Source organism: Artemia franciscana, chromosome 1 (genome assembly GCF_032884065.1).
Source record: "Artemia franciscana chromosome 1, ASM3288406v1, whole genome shotgun sequence".
NCBI lineage: Eukaryota > Metazoa > Arthropoda > Branchiopoda > Anostraca > Artemiidae > Artemia > Artemia franciscana.
In genome coordinates this window covers 66,649,898-66,677,732 of record NC_088863.1, presented here as the reverse complement: position 1 = coordinate 66,677,732, position 27,835 = coordinate 66,649,898, and the positions used below count along the sequence as shown (strand labels likewise).

The following is a 27,835-nucleotide window of genomic DNA, read 5'->3' as shown; positions in this document are numbered from 1 at the left end:
AGAAGCTCTAGATGTTTGAGGGGAGTGATGGAAAGCACTTGAAAAGTGAAGGCCCCTATTTGTCCGTTTTAGAAGTCCCCTTAATACAGATTAGCACTGTGAAATGGCCTCTTCGTTCCAAATAATCTAAGGTCTAATAACTGTGCCTCCAAGAATGACATTTCTCCCTCCCCCCTCCCCCTCTCCAGAACTCCCAGGGAAAGGGTTGAAAACGATACACTTCGATCATTCTTTGAAAACAGTTTCGCTCTCATTCTTTAAACAGGATTTTCAATTGGGATAGGGGAGAATGTTTGATAATGTGTGTTTCTGAAAAGGCTAACGGCATTAAAGGCACACTACCAGGAATATTCAACTCAATCAGTAGATACGAGGTGCATCCAGGTTATTAAAAGGGTATATTTGCAATATCTTAGGCACAGTTAAGAGTAATAATTTGAAAATTTTGGGGCTACTGCTACTGCTAGTACAACTGTAGTAAAGACAACTGTTTCGCAGACAACGTAAGCTATACCTGCAAAACTAACTTAAATAAACGGACTTATCATATTTTTCAATATCTAATTCCAAAAAAAACCCTATGTACTGGAATACTAAAAACACAAAACCGACCTAAAAATGCTCTTATGTTCTTTATTAACAAGAGCTGTTTGGTTTTTGTATCATAAAAAAATGGTAAATTAAACTGAATTTAGAAAAGGAAAAACTACCTCTTAGTCAGAGCAGTAACTGTACCTTCGTCGAGCCAATCTAAGGTATTCATCAATTTGCTGGGGTCACATACTGCAGGATAAATAGTTTCGTTTAACTCAGGCCTCAAACAATTAACATAAGCAGTGGATACATGAATCAATACCTGAAATACAAATAAATAGAATGTTCAAACTCCCAATAGGTGAAATCTATTTTAGTTATTTAGTACCGATGTGAAAAGTTTTAAGCGGTATAAACAATGCCCAGTGTTAAGTATTTGATGCCCAAGCATTTTGCCACACTGGGATTCTGTCATTGCTTTTTTGTGTCACCGATTTTCTGTCCATTACTAAAAGTGTAAACAGAGGCAACACTCTAGCGTTGATTGTAGTAAAGAACGATAAGTCTTCAATTTATAAGAATTATAAATTAGACGGAGTCATTCGACTGGGAATTCAAAGTCGGAGTGCCCATTTTGTATTCGAAAGTTATCGGAAGGCAACCAGCAACAATTCCTTGTAATTCTTTCCCTTTACCCTCCCAAGGCATTCGATCAAAAATCCTAGATAACCATTCTGTTAAAATGATCAAATAAATATGCATCCGGGATGGCATAACACCCACTGACCCTGGGTAAAAAGACCGAAAACAACATAAATTATAATTTTTTTAAACATATACTTTATAATACACAGTTTTGTGCAATATGGAATTTGAAGCCATAATTCATGGTGTCTTCAAATGGACAGGGTAATCGCTTAGTTCTCTGATTGTGAAATATTCTATTCAAAATTGAAATTTCTAGTTACTAGGGTCAAAAAATGATCTGAAACCGATCAGTCCCCGTCCCTTACTCTTCCTTTATAACTGCCCCCTCTTGTATCCTCCTAATAATCTATTATGCAATTTCAAGATAGCCATTTCGTTCACAATGGTCGAAAGTTTTAATAAATATGTCTCATCGGATGCATTAACCCCTCAGGGCCCTTGGAACAAGGGCGTAAATCATGTGAACTGGCAATCACTAAAAAAATATGTTTTATAATGGAAAAGAGGAATCTGTGCAGCACTTAAGAACCGTCAAACGATGTTAAGCTCAAACTTTTAAGGAATGTTGAGGGGGATGTTGAACTAAATTAAAAGACAATGTATACACCCATGTTGTTAAAAGGGCAGATTTGCGAGACCTCAGGAACGGCTAAGGGTATTAATACATAAACGTTCAGTGTTGAACCTAATCAAAGTACGCTGTGTGCGTCCATGAAAAAACACTTTCTGTAAAATCTCAGGTACAGATTAGGGTACTAAGTTGTAAATTCTAGAAATGCTGAGAGGGTTGAACTTAGTCAAATGAGGTGTATCTAGGTTGTCAAAAGGGGGTATCTGTAATATCTTGGGAACGGCTAAGTGCAATAAGCTAAAACTATTAAGGCAGGTCAAGAGTATGTCTAACTAAGTGAAAATGAACTATGTGCATTTAGGTTGTTAATAGGGTGCGTCTGCAATGCATCTTGAACGACAAGTTAGACAAAGTTGTAATTATTGGGGAATGTTTAACTAAATCAAAAGGTATTATGAGAATCTTGGCTGCCAAATGAGGTATCTGTATTATCTAGAGAACGGCTATAAGTATTAAATTGATAATTTCAGAGAATATTGATAGGGATTTTGAACTACATAAAAATACACAATGTTCATACTGGTTGTGAAACACATACACGCATAACATCCAAGGAACGATTCACGGTATTAAGGTGACTTTTAAGGATTGCTGAGGGGGATGTTAAACTAAGTCAAAAGATATCATGTGCACTTAGTTATCCAAAAAGATATAACTGCAATATGTTTGAAGCGGCTAAGCGTTTAAGTTTAAAATTGCCAGGGAAATTTGACTAAGATGTTAAACTAAATCAGAAGACACTATCTGCATCCAGTCTGTCAAAAGAGCGTGTCTGTAATATCTGAGGAACAGGTATGCGTGTTAATTTGAAACTTTAGGGAGCATTGAGGAGGACGCTGAACAAAGCATAAAATACAATGTGCATACTTATTGTCAAAGAGTGTATCTCCAACATAACAGAAGAAACTCCAACAAAACAATAACCCAAAAAAAATTAGACCTATGTTGCTCGGGCAACGTGAAGTGTTGCGGCAACCTTTGTCCGGCTTCGCCGACTAAAGTGTTGCGAGAGCAACACTGGTTTTGTTTCTTCGCTATTGTTGAGTAATCAAATAATCAAAGGCTATTCATCAGCGTTGAAAAACAACAACAAAATAGTATCGAAAGAAGGAACTAAATTGACTTTGCAGCCAGTTGAACTTTATACTTTTCAATCGTAGACATCGTCACGGATGAAAACTCGGAACAATATCTTATATAATCTGGTTGGTCTTATAAAGTTATCCCTAACTTTTTAGGATCAAAATACCATAGATGACATGACATTCTATTAATTATTACGAAACTATCTCATTGTTTTACATTCTCGTTTGTGCTTGTTTCTTCACTATCGGTTAAATGATGAAGTTGTCAGCCTATCGAAAAGTTTAAAACGGTATGTTCAAACAAGAACGCAATCAGTTATCATAGGACCAAAGGCCACTTCTCAGCTTTGAAAAAACAACAACTAATAAATAATATCGAATGAAGGGACTAAATTGACTTTGCAGCCAGTTGACCTTTATCCTTTTCAATCGTAGACATCGTGACGGATGAAGACTTGGAACAATATCTTATATAATCTAGTTGGTGTTATAAAGCTATCCGTAAATTTTCAGGATTAAAATACCATAGTTGACAATAATTATTAAGAAACTACCTCATTGTTTTACGTTATCGTTTGTACCCGTTGCGTAAACACTTAATTCTGTCAGATTTAAAAGAGATCGAATACAATGTGCACCAATTTGCCCAAATTTCTAGCTCAAAGTGAACAGATTCTTACTCACAAGTCCCTCTCCCGTGATAGACATTAAGTTCACCGGAAACAAATAAATGGGTACATCAACTAGCAAAAGTTGCCAACCCCTCATCACTGAAGATGATTGTAGCCCGACAGCTGATTATTACTTACAAGTCCTCTACAAGTCTTACCACTGGAACCAAATTAGTTTAATCATCAAATACACCGGAAACAAATAATAGGTACACCAACTAGCAAAAGTGGCAAAACTCTCATTGCCGAAGATGATTATGAGCTAACAGCCATGTCTCGCCCAAAGTTAACCGATTCTTACTTATAAGGCCCTCTCCCGTGATAGGCATCAACTTTACCGGAAACAAATAAATGGGTACACCAACTAGCATAGTTATCAAACCCTCATCGCTGAATTTGACTGTAGCCTAACAGCCAAATATTACTTACAAGTCCCCTTCAAGTCCTACCACTGTAACCAAATTGTTTTTACCATCAAATACACTGGAAACAAATAATAGATACACCAACTAGCAAAAGTTGCTAACCCCTCATTGCCGAAGGTGATTATTACATAACAGCCGACCGTTGCTTACAAGTCCTCTATATGTCTCATAATTTGTATCGGCCTAGATTTCGTTTCAGTGTGTACGTTACTACTGAAATTGTCAACCCCTTGAAACTTTCAAACGGGTATATCTCATGAAGGAATTTTTGCACCAAAAATGGATGTCATATACTTTGATCAGCTCATCAAGAGCTATCGATTCAAAACGAAATTCTATCTGTCTTAGTTAAAAAGTTCATTTGTTTCGCCGTGGGTCAAATTTCTAACGTCACCACTTAAAAAGGAGCAAAGGATAAGCTCCAATTTCTTTAGCAATGAGAGAACTTTTGAAGTTTATTAGACACATCTGATACCATTTCTCCACCGCAATCCTAAGTCCGAAAAACCGAATGATAAACTCAAGCTGAAATCACGAACAGAAATGAGTAGAAACAATAGATGGCAGCACTTTCGGACCCGTCGGAAAATGCCACATTTTTGATTCTGTATTTTTTTATTTATCACTCAAAGAAGATATATTGGCTGTGGGGCCGGGTAACTGCTGCATATATTTAACACTTACAGATTTAGTCCATCTTCAATTTGAAAATGGTGCCTGCCTGCTTGCCTGTTAGAACGGAGCTTTCCACTCGAAAGCAGAAACATGGTTTGATGAAATGAAAGCTTGGCTGCCCTACTTCAGATACTCCTCTCTGACATAGGCTATATAACTCCACTTCACTTCGCACACCATAAGCTCTGGCTCGTGGACAAGGAAAAACCATCCTTTTTGGCCCCAGGCAAGAGTTCTGCGGAGCTTTCCAAAATGTAATGTCATACAGGTCCACACTTTATGTAAAAACCGCACATTTTAGACCCTTACCAGTTTCCAGGAATAAGCTGAGATCGGCAGCATAGGAAAAAAAAACGGTACAAAACAAAACTGTTGCTCTCGCAACAAAATTAAACCCTAAGAAACTCTTAATAAGAAACCTTTAATAAGAAAATTCTCATCTGTCTCTTAAAGGAGCCAAGCGTTCGTGACTACCGGATCTCAACGGAAACCAAGTTCCAAGCACGCCCCACAGTCATGGCCAGACCGAAGTCTGAACTGGCCGAGGGAGTAGCTGGAATCATCACATTCTCCCAGTTTCAAACTGTATACAAATCTACTTCCCCTACTAGTTTGAGCAGTCCCGAAAAAGTCTCCCCAGGAGTTCTGATATACCAACGAAGATAGAGATAAAACATACATATTCTTAATCTTAAGGAGGTCAACAGAGTTGTGTGTAGCCGACTGGAGAATTCTTGCCGCTTTCTCATGAGGATGGTGAATAGGAACAAGTACCGAAGGAAATCTGGACATCCACAAAGACGAACAGTAACATACATAACGGTAAATGAGAGAGAAGTATAAAAGAATAAAAGAATAAATAGGAAAAGGAAATGAACGCTTTAATTTTCAGACGATTCCAAGTCCACAGGAAATTTTCACTCTTATTATTTGAACATGCCACTTAAACGATAAATTTTTATCCAAAAGAACTCCCAGAAATCGCATATATCGATCCGGGAGGCGACTTATGCTGTCCTCTTTGGGTAGGAAGCTCAGTAATTATGGAACAGCTCACACCTTTACGACAAAAATAAGAAGGCACGACTTTTTTACATTTAAAGCTAGTTGATTTATGTCAAACCAAATGAGTATCTTTTCAGTCATTGCTTGAAGCTTTAGAATAAGGGATGATTCATACCGGACATGCAGTACCTAAAGTAGTGTCATCTGCAAATGCTATCAATTCTTCTCGACTATGAGATGTGAACACCAACGTAGTCTGAGAGTAAGATTTATGACTTAATCCACAACAAAAATTGTCAATTGGGGTGTCAAAAAGGCAGTAGAGATCGTTGACATAGATGAGGAAGAGGGTTGGGCAAAGAATAGAACCTTGGGGTACTCCGTATTCAATTAGAACATTTTTGTCGGTAACTTCAGTGGCGATAAATATGTCAGTTAGGTATGACGAAAACCAAGGCAATGCTTCTCAACACACCCCAAGGTGAGAAAGATTCCCAATGATGATGTTTTGTGATAGGCTGTCAAAAGCTTTCATTATATCAAGAAAAATGGCTGCAAGAAAAAGATTAGAATCTAAAGATCGTCATATAAACAAGCATGCTCTGTAGAATACTTATCGCGAAACCCAAAAATGATGCTGATGGAAAACAAATAGCTTCAAGAAATCTCACCAGATGTTTGAGCATTGACCTTTCAAATATATTAGAGAACACTGACAGAAGACAGATCGGCCTGTAGTTCCCAGGATCCTCACGGTCACCTCCTTTAAAGATAGCTATTACAAGCGCGAATTTAACACGTTGGAGAAATACTCCTAGTTGAAATGACCTATTAGTCAAATGGCAAATGGGGGAAATAATCGATGGAAGGATATCTTTAATCTTTAGTAGAAATTTGGTCAAAACCTGCTGAACAATTCTTTAAAGACAAAACAATATTTCTAATTTCCTGCACCGTAACCTCCTCAAGAACCACTGATTTCAAGCACGAGGGACTAAGAACTGCTTCCAAGACTATGACATAGAGAACTAAGAAGCGCTATTAGCAGTTTTTTTTCCCTATCTCTGCAAAGAATTTGTTCATATGATGTCACATTTCGCCTTTGTCTGTTACAAGTTGATCGTCTATAATGAGAGACTTAGGGAGAACTTCTGGTTTCATGGATGGCCGACTAACTTCCTTAATCACGTCCCACATCTTCTTTATATTTTTACCCAATCAACAAATCTCTTTGTAAAATATACTGTTTTTAGTTCTGATAATGATTGATTTCAGCAAATTACCGTACAACTTAAATGCTCTAGCTTAGCATTATTCGGCCTTTTTTTGTACTCTTTCCAAAGGTTCTGCTTCCTTTTTATTGACTTTAGGACTCCAGGGTAGCTACAGGTGTTGATCTTATTGATAGGGGATTTTTAAAGGAGCTTTTAGACAATAAGACGTGAATTCTCCTTAACAGTGTCATTAAACCGGCCAAATCTGTCGTTATAATTGCCCAAACTAATATTTTCTAGTAAAGAAATATCCCATGAAATCAAGCATACTGCAATGGACTGTCTAAAGTGCAGAGGCGAAATGCCAAATTCAATTTGATATCCCCTGATCTTGCGACAGACACTATTAATTTGGATTCAAAAACAAATGTTGGAATGACAGGGATTTTCACAATGACTTGGCACATTGTACAGTACACTATCTTTTCCTTTTTTTTTTGTCTCAATCTTAGCTATATTCAGTGATATGCTATATATTACAGCTTAAAGTGAGTTTGACACCACTTACAATGAAGGTCACCCTTACTTCAGCTTGAAGCAGAACAAAACTGTTGATAAAGTAATGTCTGTTCTGGAACCCAGACTTATTCCTTTTTTATGTAGTTATGTGATTTGCTCAATGTTCAAACAATTGAAGCATAAAGTGAGATTGCTGACAGTCTTCTCAATGTACAAGCTATTGAAAACGGAGGGATTGAGCTGTACTTGAAGAGAGATGAAATTGCTTTCACTAAAATGAATAATGAGCAAGCAAAACAGCAAAAGGAAACCTAGACTTCTGGTGCAGTAAATAGTCACATCAATGACCAACTTCAAAACTGTCAAAAGGGTAATGGTGAGTGCTGACATTTCTGGTCAAACAGGACTTCACGATTATAAGAATAAGCTTTTTCACGATCGTCTCCAATATCAGCCATTTATATTTGAGAGAAGTACAATTTCTGGGAATGTTGAACATTGGTGAGAAAACCAAGTCAGCTCGCCTGGAGTATTTGAAAACCCATTAGTTGGAATGAATGGCCCGTTAACATCAAGATCAGCAGTTATTTAAATCACTAAAGGGCTGACGCAATGCCGTACCTTAGAAGCTTACCCACCAAATGAATAGGATACCATTTAGAGCTACAGTGACATTACAAAACTGTTTATCCTTGCATATAGATGTGATGGAATATTTTGATATTTTGACAAATATGCCAATACGATCCGCTCGAAGAATTGTGGCGGTTAAAACGATCAGCAAGGATTTCGATGCAAATTTGTACCATCTCCAGCTAAACACTCAAAACTAGATGACTGGAACTTGATACTATCAAGTTCCAAGGCAAAACAGAAGGAAATTTTATTTAACATGTTTTTCAAAACTTATTCCTTGGGTTTCAAGCTAGTTTAACTGTCTGCCTCTCTGGAGGCTTACAAGACCAGATGGAAATAGTGATGTTCAATATTAGAGGAAGTATTTATACACGCTTTTAACAGCGTTTGTTTTGCACACAAGAAGAGGTAAATAGTAGAATTGTGTTGCCCACGTTGGACTGTTTGAAGAGGAGTAGCGGTATTGTGTATGTCAATGCAAAAGGCGAGATAGAGACTTCGAAGCTAAATCCTAATGCCCAAGAAAGCTTTCTTTTAATTTGTAAGAAAGTCATTGTCTCCACATACAGTAAAGATCCTCATTTCTTTACCTATTTTAATGATATCAGTGCACATTTATACCCTCGAAAGCAATAGCTCAAATATATGCCGCCATCTTATGCTGCCTTTGATTGTCACGCTAAGTCGATTTTTCTAGATCTCCTAAAGATTGACTGGACCCTCCAAGATGAGGTGAGGTTAGGCTAATTGTGTCAACCCTTAAGGCATTCTCGTACGGTTTGACCCCTGAGTACTGCTCACACAAACGCAAAATATTGTTAATATGCAGGATATGGGCTGTGTATTTTACTTTGTGGTTGTGGTGGGGAACGCTTGGATGATCCTTATATGCTCTACAATTAAAGTTTATAGTTCTGTAATTTTATAGTTTTCTTCTGTCTAAAATTTAAGGCTCGGCTGGGTAAACTTTAACCTAAAATTTTGCTGGGATAGTAACTTTAAGCTTGGTTTTTAATTTTTACATTACGCTAAAAAGCAAGCTGTTGCTATCAAAAATAGTCAGGGAATAAATTTTCGTTACTAACAAAATACTTGAATATTAAAGCGATTTTTTACCAATTAAAAAAAATCAGGTCTCAAGGTCATCAGCATTGTGGGACACTGGTAGTTGGTGGTACCAATTATCATTGGCTGCGTGATCGTCGTTGAAAGCTTTGTGAAACGTCATGTTTAAGGAAAAAAATGTGATTTTTTGAATCTTAACCTCTAGCTTCACCCGGTCGAGTATACAACGTTCATATTCGTAATCAGCGCAACCGATTATTCCAAATTTCACTGTCAAACCTTTTGCTGCCTGCTGATCATCTTCCAGTTACTTTCTCGGCGAGTACCCACTGACTACTAGGGTAATTTTCTATTGTTTCTCGGCTAGTTTCGAATGAAAAAATTTCATTTTTTCATATGTGAGAAAGAGTTTTAAATTCATTATATAGGTCACTAACTAAAAAAAAATTCTTAGCTCTGAACACTCGGATTTTTAGCTCTGAACACTCCTAAGCTGATCATAGGCGGGACAATAATGCTGCCTAAGTAAAGAGCGAAGTAGGCTCTATGCATTATTACTCACCTTCTTTCACTTAAGTTGACATTAAGGTGGACAATAAGATGAAACTTTCAAGAAATTCAGAGGGGATGTTGAATTAATGAGAAGGCACTTTATGCATCCATGTTTTAAAAAAGTGCATTTAAAACATCTCGAACAATGGATAAGGGTATTTAGTTCAAAGTTCATGGAGTCTACAAGGGGATGTTGATATAAATTAAGGCACTATTTGCATCTACCTTATCAAAATGGTATATCGGCAATACCCACGGAACAGTTAAGGGTATTGAATTGAAGCACATTATTGAGGGGGTTCTGGAACAAAATCAAAAAACACTTTGTATATACCACTTTTAACTATGCCTGTGACCTCTTTTGACTGAGCCCGCAACTATTTGTACTTGTGACTCCTTACAGCTGTGACTAAATCCAACTAGGACTGAAACTACCTGCAACTGCGGCTGCAACTACAACTATGACTTCTTTTGTCTGCGACTAATACTATTTCCCACTGTGACTACTTGTACTGCTACTACTTGTGTGTGACGGCTACTTCTATTACTACTGTGGTTTGCGACTGAAACTACGACCATGAATGTGAGTGCGACTACTACTGCTAATACTATTAACACTGCTAATACTATGTATCTTCACCGGCTCTACTTTTAAACTAAATCAAAAGAGTTTAAGTGGCTTCAGGTTGTCAAAAGTGTATAGATATAATATCTCAAGAACGGAATAGGCTTTGGTATTAAGTTCAAAAATTTCAAAGAAAGCTGAGGGCGGGTGTACCAAACTGAATGAAATGGTGTACACAAGTTGTCAAAAGGATGTCTTTGAACTATCCCACGAACAGTTAACAATTCTACATTCGAATTTGCATGAAATCTTGTTGTAATACTGAACTAAATTCAAGTCCATTATATGCATCAAAGGTTGGCAAAGGGTTTGTCTGTGATATCTCAGAGCAGATAAGAGACATAAGTTAGAACTATCAGAGCATATTGAAGGGAACATTGAAGGGGATAGTCAATTAATATTTGTCCGTATCCAAGGCTATAACATGATGGGGTGAGAACGGCTTCAGCCATATAAAAGCCCAAGGAATATGCATACTTTCAACAGATTCATTTGAATAATATTCCCTTGTCTTGCCCATACATCAAAACTACAAATTTGTTAGAAACGGTTGCCAAAATATAAATAGCATGCCAAAACATTGGTTCTCACAAATAAAAGCAAAAGAACTACCAACACTTCTTTTATTTACAAAAAAATAATAATAATAAAAAAATATGTCAATTGTGGACGAACTGAAGTAAATTCTGAGAATTCTTTCCCCAAAAGAACTTTTTCAAAGAGAAGAACAATATTGAACCAAAGGCAATTTATCGCTTATGATGTTAATAAATTCAAAATTGCGAGACTCTCAGGAACTAATTTCTTTTAAATTAAACTTTCAATGCTTTCACTAGTTTTTTTTTCCATCAGTTTTGGCTATAGTGGTAATTTTCTCTTTTTCAATGGCCAATAAAGCTCACTTTGCGAAGTAATTTTGTTCAGTAAAGTGCAAATGATACCTTAATCATTAGAAACCATAGGGGAGGTTATCCTAACTGTGTGTGGTATTTTTTTAGTAACGCTTCTTTTGAGGGAGACAGCAATTTCTTAGCTAATGATGAGAAAACAATTACACAGTAGTTTGAAAAAGTAAAGAAATCAGAATCGATGTAATAAGTAAATGTAATATCTCTAGGTGTTATCGTTTCAATTTTTTTTTCATTTCACTAAGCCAGTTCGTACGGAAGCAGTTGCTCAAGATACTTTAGAGGGTGCTCATTCAACTGGAATTTAAAGTTCTAGTGCCTTTCTTAGGAAGAAAATAAACTAGAACGCAGCAAGTCCTCTTGAACTTTTCAGCTTTACTCTTAATGATTTTGCAATAGTCATTTCACTAAAAGAAGTAACGCTTTTATCTTTAGAAGGCTTAGGCGGCCTTAATCCTAAATATGTTTGTGATAATTCGTGTCCGTATGAAGTTTAACTTGACTTTTCGTTGTAAATTCTGTTCGTATTGGGTTTATTTCATTCATTGACGATGGTTTCTGTTTGTATTAAGCTTCAATTAGGATTTGTCTTTATTTTACGTTAATTTTTGATGTTTGTAGACCTTTGTTTTTCTCTTAAAGACTCCTTTTTCGGGAATAAGTTTAAACTAATTTTAAAACAGGCTTCCTAGACCTTTAAACTTTGTTATAATACTAAAACAGGCTTTACCAATTGATGTCACTTACCAGATTTTGTCAAATTGCATGCATAATCCTTTTTAATCCAAAATTCATACCTTTTTTTACCTTATTTTCTCATCTTTCAGATCATCTTAGCCATTTAATTATAGCTGCCATATTTGTTGATTTTTAAAGGCAAACTGCACTTTCAGTGACTTTCTTTTAGAGGTCCATCGAAATTAGCAATGGCACAGGATGTTTTTACCTCGAGACTGCTTAGCTGTTGCTAATATATTGCATTCTATTCACCTAGTGCATGTTTAAATCACTAGAATCCTTTAAACGGAGAGTAACAGAGCATACAACTTACCTCGAGGTGTTTTAGTTTCTTGCACACATCTAGCATTCTTTTAACCCCTTTCATGTTCAAGTCTACAGCACTCTTCAAAGGCTCATCAAAACGTACAGTGGCAGCACAATGGAATGCAACAGATACATTTTGTGACATCATGGTCATGTCACTTTCGGAAATCCCAAGACCAGGCAGTGTTATGTCACCGGAAACTGGGACAACTTTGCAAAATAATTCTGGTTGACTCAGGCGTAAACTTTCAAACACCTGCAAAAAACATGTACAAGCTCTGGATCTAAAAACTGAACTTAAAAAGAAACCTAATATCAAAAAGTACTAGAATTACAACCCTTCTTATCATACACTAGTCCCAAATACGACTAGTTGCAATTCCCAAGCGTTTCAGTTATAACCCAACAAAAAAGTTTGTGCATTCGAATGCAGTAAATGAAAATTTTGTATTTTAAACAGATTTCTACATTTTTGGTGACAGGAATAAAACGGTAAGTTAACCGAAATATATGCACTTGCACATAAGAAACAGTTCTCTCGTACCACCTTGTAAAAAAGCCCTTGAATCCAATATATTTTTTTTCCAAGCCATTTCAAATAGAAAAAATGATCCTAAGAACTTCTGAAGAGGCACATATAATTGCTAACTGAAAGCTCTAACGTCCTCACAGACAGTTAAGAGTAATTGGAGAAAAACCTGAATACTTCCTAGGTTCTCATATCCTCTTTTTTACCTGCTCCCCCAAAACCTCCCTAAGATATCTGGTCAAAATCTTTATACTGCCATTTCGTTCACGATAGCTAAAGGGTAAGCACAAACATGACACCAGGGATGAAATAACACCCACAACCCTCCAGGTATAACTCAGAAGAAAAACTGAAATATGAATTGTCTACACATAATTTTTATCATAGTTGGAGAAAGTAGTATAAGGGGTTATATTTACCTTACTCCTATAGCCACTACTCATTTCTTCCTTATTCGTTTAATATCGTAAAGGAGACTTAATTGCAATTCCTTGAGGTATTTTTGAGGATCAATGAACTCTTCCAAAATCGATTTTTCTGGCCTTAAATATTAGTTGCACAACGATTTAAACCTAAGTCCCTTGGAAGAGCAGTGAACTCTTGAAAAATGAAATTCTCTGGCCTTGAATGTTGGTCACGCAATTTTTTATCTCTATGTTACCTGGAAGAGCAATGAACTCTTGGACAATCAATTTTTCTAGCCTTGAATGTTAGTTGTGCAATGATTTAACATTAAGGTACTCTTGAGGATCAATGAACTCTGAAAGGTCATCCCCTAAGGCACTCTTAAGAAGCAATAAATTCAGAGCAAACCCAAAAAAGGTGACTCTATTGGTGTACTGGAAAACCAATGGTATCTAAACAGACCCGGTAATGGCGATTTCTTAAGTTGCTCTTGAGATAAAATAAACTCTAAAAAAACCGGACAAACGGTTTTGCCTTTCTTGATGCTATTGCGAAGCAGATTGCACAATCATCTAAAATGCTCCCTAAGCATTTTTCAATGATTTCAGAAATATTTAACTGGTGTAGGATTTGAACTGCGGACTCCTAGCGATAAAGGAATGACGTGCTAGTCAACTGAACTAATAAGTTGACTCTAATAAATTGTTCTTAGAAATAAATTGATAAAAACCTTCACATATAACCTTATGAATTAACAATTAAATGAAATGAGCAGTACCCTATTAATACCTCCTACCAAACACATTCAATTTATGAATTATTTGTCTGGCTTAGGAATCGATCGTGAGACTATAGATTTCCTAATGTACAAGAATAATGCCATAACCATCTGAACTAACAAGTCTATGATATTATTATGCTCAAAGAAATACATTCTAAGCAATAGGTTTCATATACCTATTATGCCATTGAATTGTATGTGTTAGTATATCGTATATCATCTGAAGTTTAAAAACACCCCTCCCTACTAGCCATTCTTTAACTTTTAAATTCTACCAGTGAACAGTTTTTTAGCTTGGACTAGCAGAGGACAGTAAAGAACAATATCAAAACTAAAAAGCGTATTAAACTGCCATCAGGTAGATTGCTAGCTTAGCGCTTGAGGAGAATATTAATAATTTTTTATTTCGATTTTTTTATTCAGATTTTTCAGCTGAATTTTTTTTTTTTTCAACTTTTTCCCATGTCTCAAAATCGTATTTAATATACTTAAAACAAGAAATTCACTTGATATACTTTCAAAATACAGAATGAAGATGATATAAATAAGTCAATCGTGATATTTTCTATTCGAAACATAATGTTTGTAGTGACGACTCTTTTATTTGTTTTTTTTCAAATTTTTTCAACTTTTTTGTCTTAAAACCACATTTAATATACTGCTAAAAAAATAACGTGATATTTTAAAAATAAGAAATGAAGTTGAATATGCCAGTCCAGCTTTTTTTCTATCAGAAAACTAATTTTTGTACCAACATTTTTTCTTTGGGACAGAATTTTTTGAATTAAGAATTGTTTTAAAGTCAGAGAGAGATGTATTAGATTCTTTTAAGAGTTAGAGACACGATTTGGGAATTTTATCAAGATTCAGTCAGACACAGAAACTACTACCAGCTTCACATGCAGTGCACTAGAGTCTGAAATATAAAAAATAACTTTTTTTCGTCAAAATATAAGAGAGATTAATCAGATTCTTTTCAGAGTGAAAGACGTATTAAATCGGAATTTATCAAGATTCAGAGGCAGGTGAGTGGGAATTTATCAAGATTTAGAGGAACGTGAGTGGGAATTTTTCAATAGTGCTTGAATGTTCCAATTTGTAACACATTGGCCATTTATAACACCATATCGCCATATTTCGGGCATTATCATTCAACGGAAGGTAAAAAAAAGAAAAGCATATTCTTCTACAAATATCATAAACCGTATGTTGTCCATGTACCGGAACTTTTAGCAGTGTAATGATGATGAGGTATTAGGCAATGAAATGCTAGGCAAAATAAAAAAGGGCATTGGCTGATAATAACACCAGGAAAAGTTAAGACAATGCAATGAAAAGCAAAATATCAGTGACCGTTAATAGTATCATTGGTTGTTTAAGAACAGATACCATCTTTAAACAGAATAAAAGCAATGCCAATATGTGTGACGACCTTTTAGGTGCAACTATGTTAGAAGTCGTGTGAAATAATTGCCACCCTAAATGAAATAATTGCCCGGTCAAGATAAAACATGATAAATTATTTTTTGCAGTTGATTCGAAACATTTAAATTTCTCATGACGATATTAATAGCATGCAGTATTGATGGATTGACCAATTCTATCGGAGAAGGCATGGTGATTAAAGCAAAAAATTCAAAAACAAAAGATTCAAAATTGAAAAATTGATAATTGAATAAAAGAAAAACGAACCATAAAACAAATAAAAATAAGAAAAATGTAATATTCAAAATATCAAAATGTTTCATCAAAATGAGAATCTTCATAGTATTTTTTGGAATATGTAATGATAGTAAAATCATGCCTGATGTTTTCAAAATCTTTTGCAGCATTTCAAGAGTACATTGATCCTGAGGAATGGCTTAAGAAGTTACTGGATAGAGAAATAGCTTGTGCAATGAATCTTTATTTGACGAATATCTTTACGTAATCATTTGCGAACTTGATTTTTTTTTTTTTTCTTTGTAGCTCCCCCCACGGTACTCTGGTTGGTCATTGAAAATACCTAATTCATCATATTGTTTCGAACAGTTTTGTTTGTAAATTGGAAGGATAAAAAGTTACCTATTATTTTATGAAAAGTGAAGAGGAAATATTTCACGAAAGTGTGTGTTCATGATAAAGTTGTCTTAAAATGTTGACAAAGACAAATATTTGAACTATGAAACAAGTATAAGTGGTAACACTATTGGATATGTATGTGTGCATTGTCCTGACAGAGAGATATTACATTCCTTTGGAGTATCAAAATTCTCAACAATTGTGACGGTGAATATGCAACAGTAATATATTCAGAGATGATATCGCTGAATAAAAATGCTTTTGATAATATAGCTCTAGTTTTGCAAGTAAAATAAAGATAATGTTCGCATATAATATTGCCAAGGAAATCAAAAACAGTTTAACAAAAAGCAAAGCATTAGTGAACGTTAATAGTGTCATTGGTATTTTACCAACAGATACCATCATTGAACCAAATAATAGCAATTAATTAAATTTGTGATAAATTCGTAGGTGTAACCAGGTTAAAAGTCGCATATGACCCCAAAATGAAACAAGTGCCATGCTGAGATAAAACATGGTGAATAATTTTTTGGATTTTATTCAAAACACTCAATGTTTTATGATAATATCAATAACATGTAGTATTGTATGTGCCATTATTTCAATTAAAATATTTTATTGAATATCTTTGTTCTGTTTCCAATATTTTTAGAGTACGCTAGCAACTCTACCATTTAGAATATTTATTCAAAAGTCAGAGATGCAGGAACAAGAATTTTCAGACATAGACACTACTACTAGGTTCACAAGTGGTTTACTAGAGTCTGAAATTGGTGGATAAAATTTTTACGAAAGTCTGAGAGAGATGAACTGTATTATTTTTAGAGTTAGAGACATATTAATTGGGAATTTATGAAAATTCAGTCAGACACAGTCACTAGTACCATGTTCACAAGTGGTGTACTAGGGTCTGTAATAGAGGGAACATAAGAAACGGTTTGAAACATGTCCTTTTGTTCAAGAATTGGATGTAAGCTTAACTGGAAACAATTTCTGAGCGATACATGGGATCCAGAAGCTATAGTCAAAACAATATTAATTTTTGTCTGCCAACACCAAAATATACTCCCCTAGGTTTCTGTCACAAGAAAACATAACGGTCTTAAACAAAAGGATGCTAGACTAAGGACGTTTATTGGAAGGCGATCAAAGAATTTCATCGATACCAAAAATCTTGCAAAACTGTATTTTTTGTTAGTCACAGTGACCAGGTTCAATGTGATTTTTGTGAAGGTGTGGTTGGAAACTGGGAGGAGGAAGAAATGCCTATAGATAAATATAGGAGACACTTTGAAACTTGTCCTTTTGCTCAAGGAGTTTATGGAGGAAATTCCAGTGAAAACTCCAGCTTTAACTGGACGCTATGACATTTGTGACGATACATGGGATCAAGAAGCTATAGTCAAAACTATATTAAATTTCGTCTACAACCACCGAGATATACCTCCTGATTTTTACCGTCATTAGAAGAATATACTGCTCTTAAACAAGAGGATGTTAGACTAAGGACGTGTAGTGCAAGGTGGTCAAAGGATTTCATTGATACAAGAGAACTTGCAACAGTTGGATTCCATTTTGTTGGTCACAGTGACCAGGTTCAGTGTGCTTTTTGTGCAGGTGCGGTTGGAAACTGAAAAGAGGAGCAATTGCCTATAGATGAACATAGAAAACACTTCGAAACATTTACTTTTGTTCGAGGAGTTGATGTGGGAAACATTTCGACGAAATCTTCTACTTTAACTGGAGATTCTGACAATTGTGAGCGATAAATTGGATCCAGAAGCTGTAGAAAAAAACTAGATTAGTATTCGTCTGGGACCACCAAGATATATCTCCCAACCTTAACTGTCACAATGTATAGCTCTTAAACGAGAGGATGTTAACTAAGGACGCTTTTATTCAAAGATATTAATAGGGTGTAATATTTTATGTTTCATTGCTTCAATAAAAAATGTTCCTTTACGTCACGTTATTATTTCCCTCTGTTAAACAATGGAACGTATAGTTTGTTTCTTAGCGAAATTCCATTAATAATTAAAAAAAATGAAAATGATATGTGTATGGTGGTCATTATTCCTTATTCAAGGTAAACAGGATATTTTTTGTGTGCTAATTCGTTTGTAATCAACAGTGTGAGAGTCAATTCAAAATGAATAAGGCGGAAAAAAATCAAAAAAATCCTGTGAGGTCTTGCTACTATGGATTTTTTTCAAAGCCAGACAAATTACAGGATTATTAAATATTTCATTCAGTCACAACGTGAATTAGTTCAAAATGAATGAAGCGGGAAAGAATCAAAAAAATTTTGTGAAGTCTTGCTACTTTGGATTTTTTTCAAAGTCAGAGACACATGAGCGCGACAAGTTTAACTTAAGTATTTAAAGTTAGACATGTGAAGTGGGAATTTCTCAGGATTCGGACTTTAAGGGATTATAAAGTTGCTCATATTAAAATCTCTACTGCTGCAATCTATTCATTTAGAGTCATAGATGGCAATATTTTTTACTACAGTAAGTCCAGCCATCTATTTCTGTTCAGAATTCTTCTGAAGAAGAGAAAAAAGTCGAACTTTAGTGTGAAATTTTCTAAAGAACAAAAATGTCCAACACATGTTCTGAATTTATTCAAAATTAAATTCATTTTTAAGCAAAAAAAAAATTTAATTTCGGAAAGAGAAAATGAAAGTGGTACAGGTATGCTGGTCATTATTTTATTTTTGTTAAAGATGAACAGATTGTTTTTGATTGTTAGTGCGTTTATAATCAGCTGTATGAGAGTCAATTTAAAATTAATAAAGAGAAAAAATATAAACACTATTTGAAGTCTGGCTACTTTGCATTTTTTTTCAGACACATTTGCCAGACACATGAGCGTGAATTAAAGGGTTTTCACATATTTTATTCGGTCTCATTACTACTACTGCTGCCATCCATTCATTTTCAATCATAGATGACGAAACGTGAAGTGAGAAATTTATCAAGATTCAGACGTGAAGATAATTATTAACAGGTCCATATTAATATATTTGCTGCTGCCAACTATACATTTTAGTCATAGATGGCGATATATTTTTCTATCAAAATTGCTGCCATCTCTTCTGATTTAGATATAGCTTGCAGCAGAACTAATTTTGTTTTACCTTCATTCGGGTACCTGCAGTCAAAATTCAACCCTACCTTTTTCAAATAACTGCATTCAAGTTAGGCTCATTTAGGTTCGCTTAGCGTGGCCTGTCATACTACGTGAACCTAAATGAGCTTATCTTGAATGCAGTTATTTGCTATTATTCTGTTCAATGACGGCATCTGCTGATAAACTACCAATAATGTTATTAACGTTCAACGTTTCTACAATTAGCCATGACTTGATGCCCACAACTATTCCATTTTAATTCCTTTTAATTTTTTGAATTAAAATGGAATGGTTGTGGGCATCAAGTCATGGCTCATTGTAGAAAAAGCCAAGACAAATTTCAAATGCACCAGCATTGCACTAGCAGTATCTCTATACAGTAATTTCAGAAAACATTCCTAAGGACCAATGTGCTCTTGAAAAAAATTATAGATTTTTCAAACATCAGGCACGATTTTACTATCATTTAATATTTCTTTAGTTTTTTATTTCTTTAGTTTTTTTCTTTGTTTTTAGTTTTATCTTTTATTTATTTATTTAAATTTTTTGAATTTGTAATCCTTTTTTAAATTCCTTTTTAATCATCATGCCTACATTGATAGAGTCGGTCAAGCCATCAATACTACACATTATTATTATCATCATAAGAAATTTGAGCATTTCGAAACAGCAATATTGTTCGAAAAAACAATCCATCATGTTTTACCTTGAAATGAAACTTATTTCATTTCGAGGTCTGACACGACTTTTAACATGGTTGCACCAACAAACACATCACACGTATCATCATTAGTATAATTCTATTCAAGGATGGTATCTGTTAGTAAACTACCAACGATACTATTAACGCTCAATGATGTTTTGCTGTTCATATAATTGTCTTTTATTTCCTTGGTTATATTATCAGCCAATGCTCTTTACACTTTCATTTTCTAGTATTTCATTGTCTGTCAATACATTACTATTACACTAATAACAGTCCCAGTTTGTGAAAAAATATATGGTTTGTGATATTGGTAGAAGAGTATGCTTTGTTTTATACCTTCTGTTGAATGATAATGCCCGAAATATTGCTAAATGGGGCTATCAATGTCTAACGTGTTACAACAAGGACTATCAAGAAGTGGCCCCTCATCATGAGCTATCATTTTAATGTTTGCAGTCTCTTTGAGTGGTGTTCTTGTCTTTGGGAATATTTTATGTGTGTGAATTTTGAAAAATCTCACTCACCTACCTCTAAATACTGATAAATTACCACTCACCTGCCTTTGAATCTTGAAATATTCCCACTTCATATGTTTCTAACTCTAAAAAAATCCGATTCATCCCTCTCACACTCTTATGAATATAACCTTATTTGCCTACTCCGGACTCTGTTGCACCACTTGTGAAGCTGGTAGTAATGTCTGTTTCTGATTAAATCTTGATAAATTTCTCACTTCACTTTTCTAAGTCTAAAAAGAATCCGATTCATTTCTCTCTAAGAAAAAAATTCTGTATTTGATAAAATTCTACCCCAAAGAAAAAATGATGCTATAAACATTATTTTTTAATAGAAAAAAAAGTATAATAAATTCTACTGCCAGGCAAACTCCAAATGCTAAACATGGGAGGCATAGGAAGATTGCTTAAGCCAACTCTCTACATTAAGCCAATTAATTAAATTAAAAAAGTTATGATTTTAATACGTTCTCCCTCCTCAAACAGCGCTCTCTAGATGATGAAATATATGAGTCATTAACGAATAAGGACATATACCCCTACAAATACTGAAACTCCGCCTCGAGGCCATATGATGAAAAATTGCCACCCGTGGAAGCATTTTTTGGTTCACTTTACAAGCGTCAACGCACCACTGCCGACTATGAAATTGCTAAAAGGTTTATGCCACAAGAGGGTGTTGAAAAGGAAAGAATTACTGTAAAATGAACCTGGCAAGTCATGCATTGAAGTTGTTGGATATTTGTATGTAAAAACACGAATAAAATCTATGATGAAATGGGAATAGGGCTGGGTTTTTTTTCAACTCCTCATTTGGTGCTGGATTTTGTTTGAAATTGGCAAAGACGAATTAGGGTTAATAATCAACGTGGATCAGCACTTATTTGTAAAAAGGTCAATGAGAGAGGGGGTAAGTTTTTCATGGATATTTGTCCTGAAAACCGATCCAACTGGACATCATACTGCTGAAAAGTCAAGTTTGGTTTATCTTGATATAAACTCACTTTATTCGTCGGCAATGTCTCAATACTCTCTGCCGTGTGGGAATTACAAATGGCTGAACAATACTTACAATCCAAATTTACCTAACAATTCCACTTTTGAGGAGAATGGACCACAAGGATTTTTTTTAAAATTGATTGTGAAATACCAGTGGAACTTCATGACTCGGTAAAGGATTTGTTTTCCCGTCCATAAGCAGACCGTGGCATAGGGGTTCACTTAGTCCCAATAATATTTTTTGGTGGAGGATTTGGGTATTTTCAGGACACCTTCAAAACAAAAGCTCATTGCCGATCTTTACCTGAAACGGAAAATCGTTGTACACTGCATTCTTTTGTGGTGAATGCTGGCCAACTGTTTCAAGGTCCCAAGCCCTCCAGTTTAATCAGAAGCCATACAAGAAAACGTTTTTTGACACCTTTGTCAGTAAGCTCTCTGAGGCAAAATTAATGGTTAAAAACAAATATTTACGCTCATTTTAAATTCAGCCTTTGGTATGATGTGCGAGTGTGCAACACATGAGTCGTTGTGACGTTGTGCTGAAAAGGATGTGCTCAAATCATTCCCTATCTGAATTTTACAACGTTCATGATCATAGACTCCAACATGGTCCTTTGCATAGAAAAAAGGAGCGTAGTTTCAAGTAAAATATTGCTGTTGGTAGCATAATTTTAGAAATTTCTAAGAAACTCACGTTGCAATTTTATTGCAATGCGTGTAAGCTCCAATGGCCAGGGGAGGGACAAATTCAAGTTTTTAACGGGGATACGGACTCACTATTGTTAAAGGGAAAGTATGAAGTTACTATTGTTGATTGTATTCTTTAAAATATTTATGATATCCTGAGAAAGGATCAAAAATATGCTATAAAAGTTAGACCAGACGACTGGTCAGTCAATGGCGAGGAAGTTGAATGAATAAAATTACTTAAATCTGAGTTATACCCGCATTTCACTCTAAAATACAAAGAATATGGTAGTAAGAGTGAATTGTGTTGTGAAGTCAATAGAAAAATAACTGCTTGTAAGAATGAATCATTCAACGTTAAATAATTAATGGAACAGGGTAGGGTTTATATTAGCTCAACCATCTAGAGTGAAATGGTGTATCTCAACGATAATCTGAGAGATGTTCTTGGTTTTAAACGGAAGATAATTGAGGGTAAAAGTGTCGGTACCATCAGTAAGGTGGAACATTTTATTTTGCTAACTATCCACCCGGTTTCTCATGGAGCAATGGTATTTTTTTATGCGTCCTTTGTTGGGAAATCGAGAGTCGCTAATACCAATGTCTCCTTTTTGCGCTTTCTTGTACGAAAAACCACTCACGAAAATATTCACCAATAAATTACAAAGCACTTCCAATATATTTCTTTGAACACTTCGTATTTGGAATTCTATCACTTTACTTCAAGGAGCGAAATGGGTGATCCTTTTTCAATAACAAAAGGTTTTGGTGTGATTACATGTCATTTTCGACCCATTCAGTGTGATGGCTAATAGTAAAAATGCTTTGGTTTATGCTTATACCAATTGCTATGTTACTGCTCTTCGACCATGAACATTTGGTGATAGCATGGACTATCACAGGCGTGGTTCATCAATGTAGGGCTAAGGTCTTGACAATTGGTTTGGTAGCTTGTTTTGCTCGGCACAAACACTGGCTAAAAAATATATTGCTCCGGTTGTCGTGGATTTTGCGTCATCCACACTAGATGATTGGGGCTCTGGGAAGTATTTTAAAGAAATTGTTCCAGAAAATCTTAAGCCTAGCGTGCTATAACTCAGCGAACGATTGAAATCTTATCAAAGCGGAAAAAATTTTAAAGGGTCGAAAAACAACTCATCACTCCGCAGTATCTCCTCAGGTCATAAGCGAAAAATATCCCTCTTGACAAAGAATAAAAAGAAACTAAGAATAAAATTTATTAGATCGATAAAGGATTTCTTTTCTCCCCCCCCCCCATCTCTATATCTTTTTAATGCTAAGAATGTTGATGTGAGAGTAAGACATGGTTATTATGAACAGTTTTATCTGCAACAAACGCTCTCTAAAAGCGTTCATTGTTAAGTTTGTTTCAGTGAAGACTATTTCATACATTTGACCTCCACATTTATAAATTTGTATGTGGTTGTCAAAAAATCTACCAATGAAAAACCAAGCATCACCAAGCGGTTATCCTATCAAAATTGTGTACTACTAAATTGGTTTAGACAAATGAGTGTCTACATAAATGCAACGTTGGTGAGGACAAGAAATAATCTATTAAACTATGCAAGTTACATACAATTCATGCTAATGACTCCTAAGTCCTATAAGAAATCGAGAGTTTTAATTATTGGATATCAATTTACAACGAACACTGAAACTACCAATATACTTAGAGAGGTGACAACTAGTAAGTTACACTTGGTTGGGGGAAAAATCATGAAATATTTTATACAGCTAAATGAGTGCCTCCCAATATTAAGATTGATATAATGCTACAATTTGTACCTTCCAATTTTATTTTACGAATTGCACTTGAAGCAACAGTATCTCTAACTTCGGCAATACTTCATGTACTAACAAAACAGATCTTGAGTTCAGTTGCTTTTGCAATTGAAAAATTAAGGGCTAGAGGAAATAATATCGAACTTTTCGTTCCTCATACAATCACGAATCATCGACTTATTGCAATGGGTTCGCGTACCTATACCGACTCTTCATTTATCAATGGCGAAATCCATCGAAACTTGCTTTGGCTAACGTAAAAAGTTCTATTATAATTGGATGATGGACAAATACCAAAAATAAATGTGAAATGTTTGGTCTTTCATCTATTTTGTGTAAGGTAAATGGAATTACACTCTACAATTTGTCCTTTGATAAATCCCATGTGCCCCAATATGAAATGACAGTGCAATCCCTAGATCGAGATTTGCAACTACTTGAAAATGGTGTAAATGATGCAATGTTTGAAAAACTCATGGTATCATTGTACTGCATTTGTCTGGTACTTAAGATGTCCAAGCAAACACAGTACGTTTAGAACACACCTTTGCCAAACCGTTGGAGTAGAGAATAGCAATAATCGTGCTACTTCAATTTCAAACGTATTGAGAAAACATCCCTGATGGCAATGTTCTATTAGAATAGGCACCATGGACACAAATCAAATAATTGATGTATTCAACTTGGATCCGTACATGTCCAAATACAAATCGCATCGCATACCCTTCGATTTCTTCGAACATATTCAAAGTGTTAACAACACCATTATTATTAATGATAGTAGACCAATAACTGTTAAGACGAGATGTCGGCTATGCATTTTTCAAACCACAAAGTATATTGAATTGTTTCATCCTCTTGGGCTGACGTATTCATTCTGCACACCTCACATCAAAGACTTTTTTGAACAAATTGGACAATCTATTTTGCAAAATTAGAAGCGTGTATAAGATTTATCGACCGAAAGTTGCGATTTGCACACACTATTACATTTAAATTTTCGATATCATTGGTATATTTACTGTGAGTTAAGCAACACTATTTAGACAATGCTCAATTGAATGACTTTCAAGTTAAAAATACCCTTTCTAACCTATATCGTATAAATTCCAGTGCCCTATAAGCAATATGCATTAGAAATGTTTGTGAATTTGTTTATTAATTTGTTTATTAATTTCTGTACATAAAGTGGCTTTTTTCTCCTTTTTAGATTTCTTCTTCCACGAATATGTAATAATCGGTAAAGAGAAATGGCGGCAGCTCGTTCAGATCCGGCTTGCATTCATCTTGGCATGCAAAGTCAGGGTTAAATATTTTACAATGTAATGCAACTTCTCTCATATTGTATCTCCCTGTAAAGTCAATAGTGCGACTTTAATTCACGTTATAAAGGTCACGTGTCTCAATTTGCTAATTTGAAGAAATTTCACAGACAATAATCTCATTTGAAGAATCACTTTCTGTTACAGCCGAAGAAGAATGAATAGGCTTATAATCATAGTAGCCAGTATCCTCACAGCGATGTCGTTAAAAAAACGACTCTCTGATTATTCTAGTTGTTGAAGCGTAGACCTGATTCTTCTTCCCAAAACAATTCAAAACCACGACGATACCAGTCTTGTAAAACTGAACTGATATTACGGTTAGGATTCTTTCCAATCATGCCAGAATAGGTATTTTCTTATTTACCACATTTATCATCGTGACATTTGGCGCTTAGGTATACTATAGAGTGAGAGTCACAAACCTCTTCAAGACAAAAATTACGGTCTTTAAATTGTACTGCATATCCTATATGCAATTTACATGGATTATATCGTCTACAATTTTCATCATACTCGTCAACAAAATTACAATTTTCACAAGATGACCAACTGCCCCAAGTATAATGCATAGTGGACATATATAAAAGATTTTTCAGTGCTGACTGTCTCACTTCCAAAAAGCGATCGATAAAGTGAATGTCTTCTAGGAGAGGAGTAATCACCTGATTACGTCACATATCAAATCAGATAAAATTACTTAGACATGGTGTTTCTAAATGCGGAAGTTTTTTGTGTTTGAAACTAGGTAATGTTCAAAAGCACATCCATAATATCATTTTGTTTTTTTTCGACTTGTTTGTCAATAAAATGAGTAGATTCATCTAGCCACGACGTAAAAGTTGCATACAATAGTTCAAAGATGGAGACATATTTTTCATTATATCATTAAGCATTCTTTTAAAGAGTATTTTCCTTTGAATAGATAACTCCTGAAAATCCTCATTTAGAATCAAACATTTTTTTCCAAACTCACTATTTTGTGTGTAATTTTTGTTTCTCAAATCTGATCATTCTAATCTTGACGATCTCAGTGCCCATTATAGACATACAAAGAATGAATATTTCGCTAGTAAGATATTCAACAAAAAATCGTACCAAACTCACTCCTTTTTATATATTTATTCAGATCATTGTCTTTAATATATTTAACCAATGCATTTAATCCGTCTTGTAATCTTTGTATATGCATTATATTCCCTTTCGCTGCAAAACACAACTGTTCTTCCAACTTGAATTTGGTCAATGATTTTTACATATCTTGCAAACATCTCGTCCTATTTTAGGGTTAACCGACAACCACTTATAATTTCTACTGCCACGTCAGCTCCTCTCAGTTTGATTTGGGCATTACTAGGATCTTCAATTTCCAATAGTCTTAAAGCATTCATTACTATAAAATCTGCCTAGACCAATATCCTTGACGATGACACACTGGAATCTTTTCAATACTGAGATAAATGAACCGTAGCTCTAACAAGTCACGTGTCCTCAACCTACAAAACTTGTTTTTGCCGGATTATAAAGGTCGAGCAGAAGTCATACGAAATCACATCATTGTCAGTTACAACTGACGTTTCCACATGACCCCTGAAATTTTTTCCAGCCTGGCCCTCGTAGGTTTTTCAGAGCCGCTTTCAGAAAGCTGAAGAACGGAAGAGTGCCAGGATTAGATGGCATTACTTCTGAGATGCTCAAAACTTCAGTCCGCGACTGCATGACAGTTTGGGTTGAGCTGCTAACTCAGATATGGAGTGACCAGAAAGTGCCCAGTGACTGGACGAAAGGAACCATTACTAAGCTCTTCAAAAAAGGTGATGCGCTTGTTTGTGGCAACTGGAGAGGTATTAACATAATGTCGATACCTAGTAAACTTTTGTCAATGATTATACTACAACCCCTACAGCAGCAACTGGACCAATATCTTCGTGATGAACAACACGGCTTCCGACTTGGAAGATCATGTGCAGACCTAATTTTCACACTGAGAATGCTGGTTGACGACTCAAAGGAATGGAATAAAAAGCTGTATCTTCTTTTCATTGACCTAGAAAAGGCCTTTGACTCGGTTGACCGAGAAATCTTCTGGAAAATCCTCAAATAGTATGGAATACCCCCCAAGATAGTAGAACTGATTATCGCCCTGTACAAAGAAACAGAATGCTGTTTTCGAACAGAAAACGGAGTTACAAGATACTTCAAAATTATGACTGGTGTCAAGCAAGGATGTGTACTATCACCACATTTACTTACAATAGTTATGGACTAAGCACTCAGACAGTCTACGGGCTATGGAGTAAACGTCAACAACAAACAACTCGCAGATCTTGACTTTGCAGATGATATAGTACTACTAGAAGACGCCAAAGATTGATTACAGCTGCTATTTGATGAAATCTCAGAAAAAGCCCGAGAGGTCGGATTGTCGATCAACTTCGACAAATCAAAAAGTATGTCCACATCTGCCCCCCCCCCCTAACTCTTCAATGCTCCGATAAATCTGTTGAACAGGTCCAAGAATTTAAATACTTAGGAAGCTGGATAGAAAATACTGGCGATGTAACATTTGAAATCAAGAGAAGGATTGGA

General features: G+C 35.2%; 1 protein-coding gene across 1 annotated transcript in view; it reads right to left on the bottom strand.

Annotated features, from left to right (window-relative positions):
• Positions 1 to 27,835, bottom strand: part of LOC136033074 (putative fatty acyl-CoA reductase CG5065) — an 87,628-nt gene that overhangs the window by 40,115 nt on the left and 19,678 nt on the right. Inside the window, exons 3-4 of the mRNA XM_065713676.1 lie at positions 12,305 to 12,553; positions 711 to 856 (exon numbers count right to left, since the gene is read on the bottom strand). Of these exons, the coding sequence (XP_065569748.1) occupies positions 711 to 856; positions 12,305 to 12,553 (395 nt within the window). The remainder of the gene's footprint in view (positions 1 to 710; positions 857 to 12,304; positions 12,554 to 27,835) is intronic.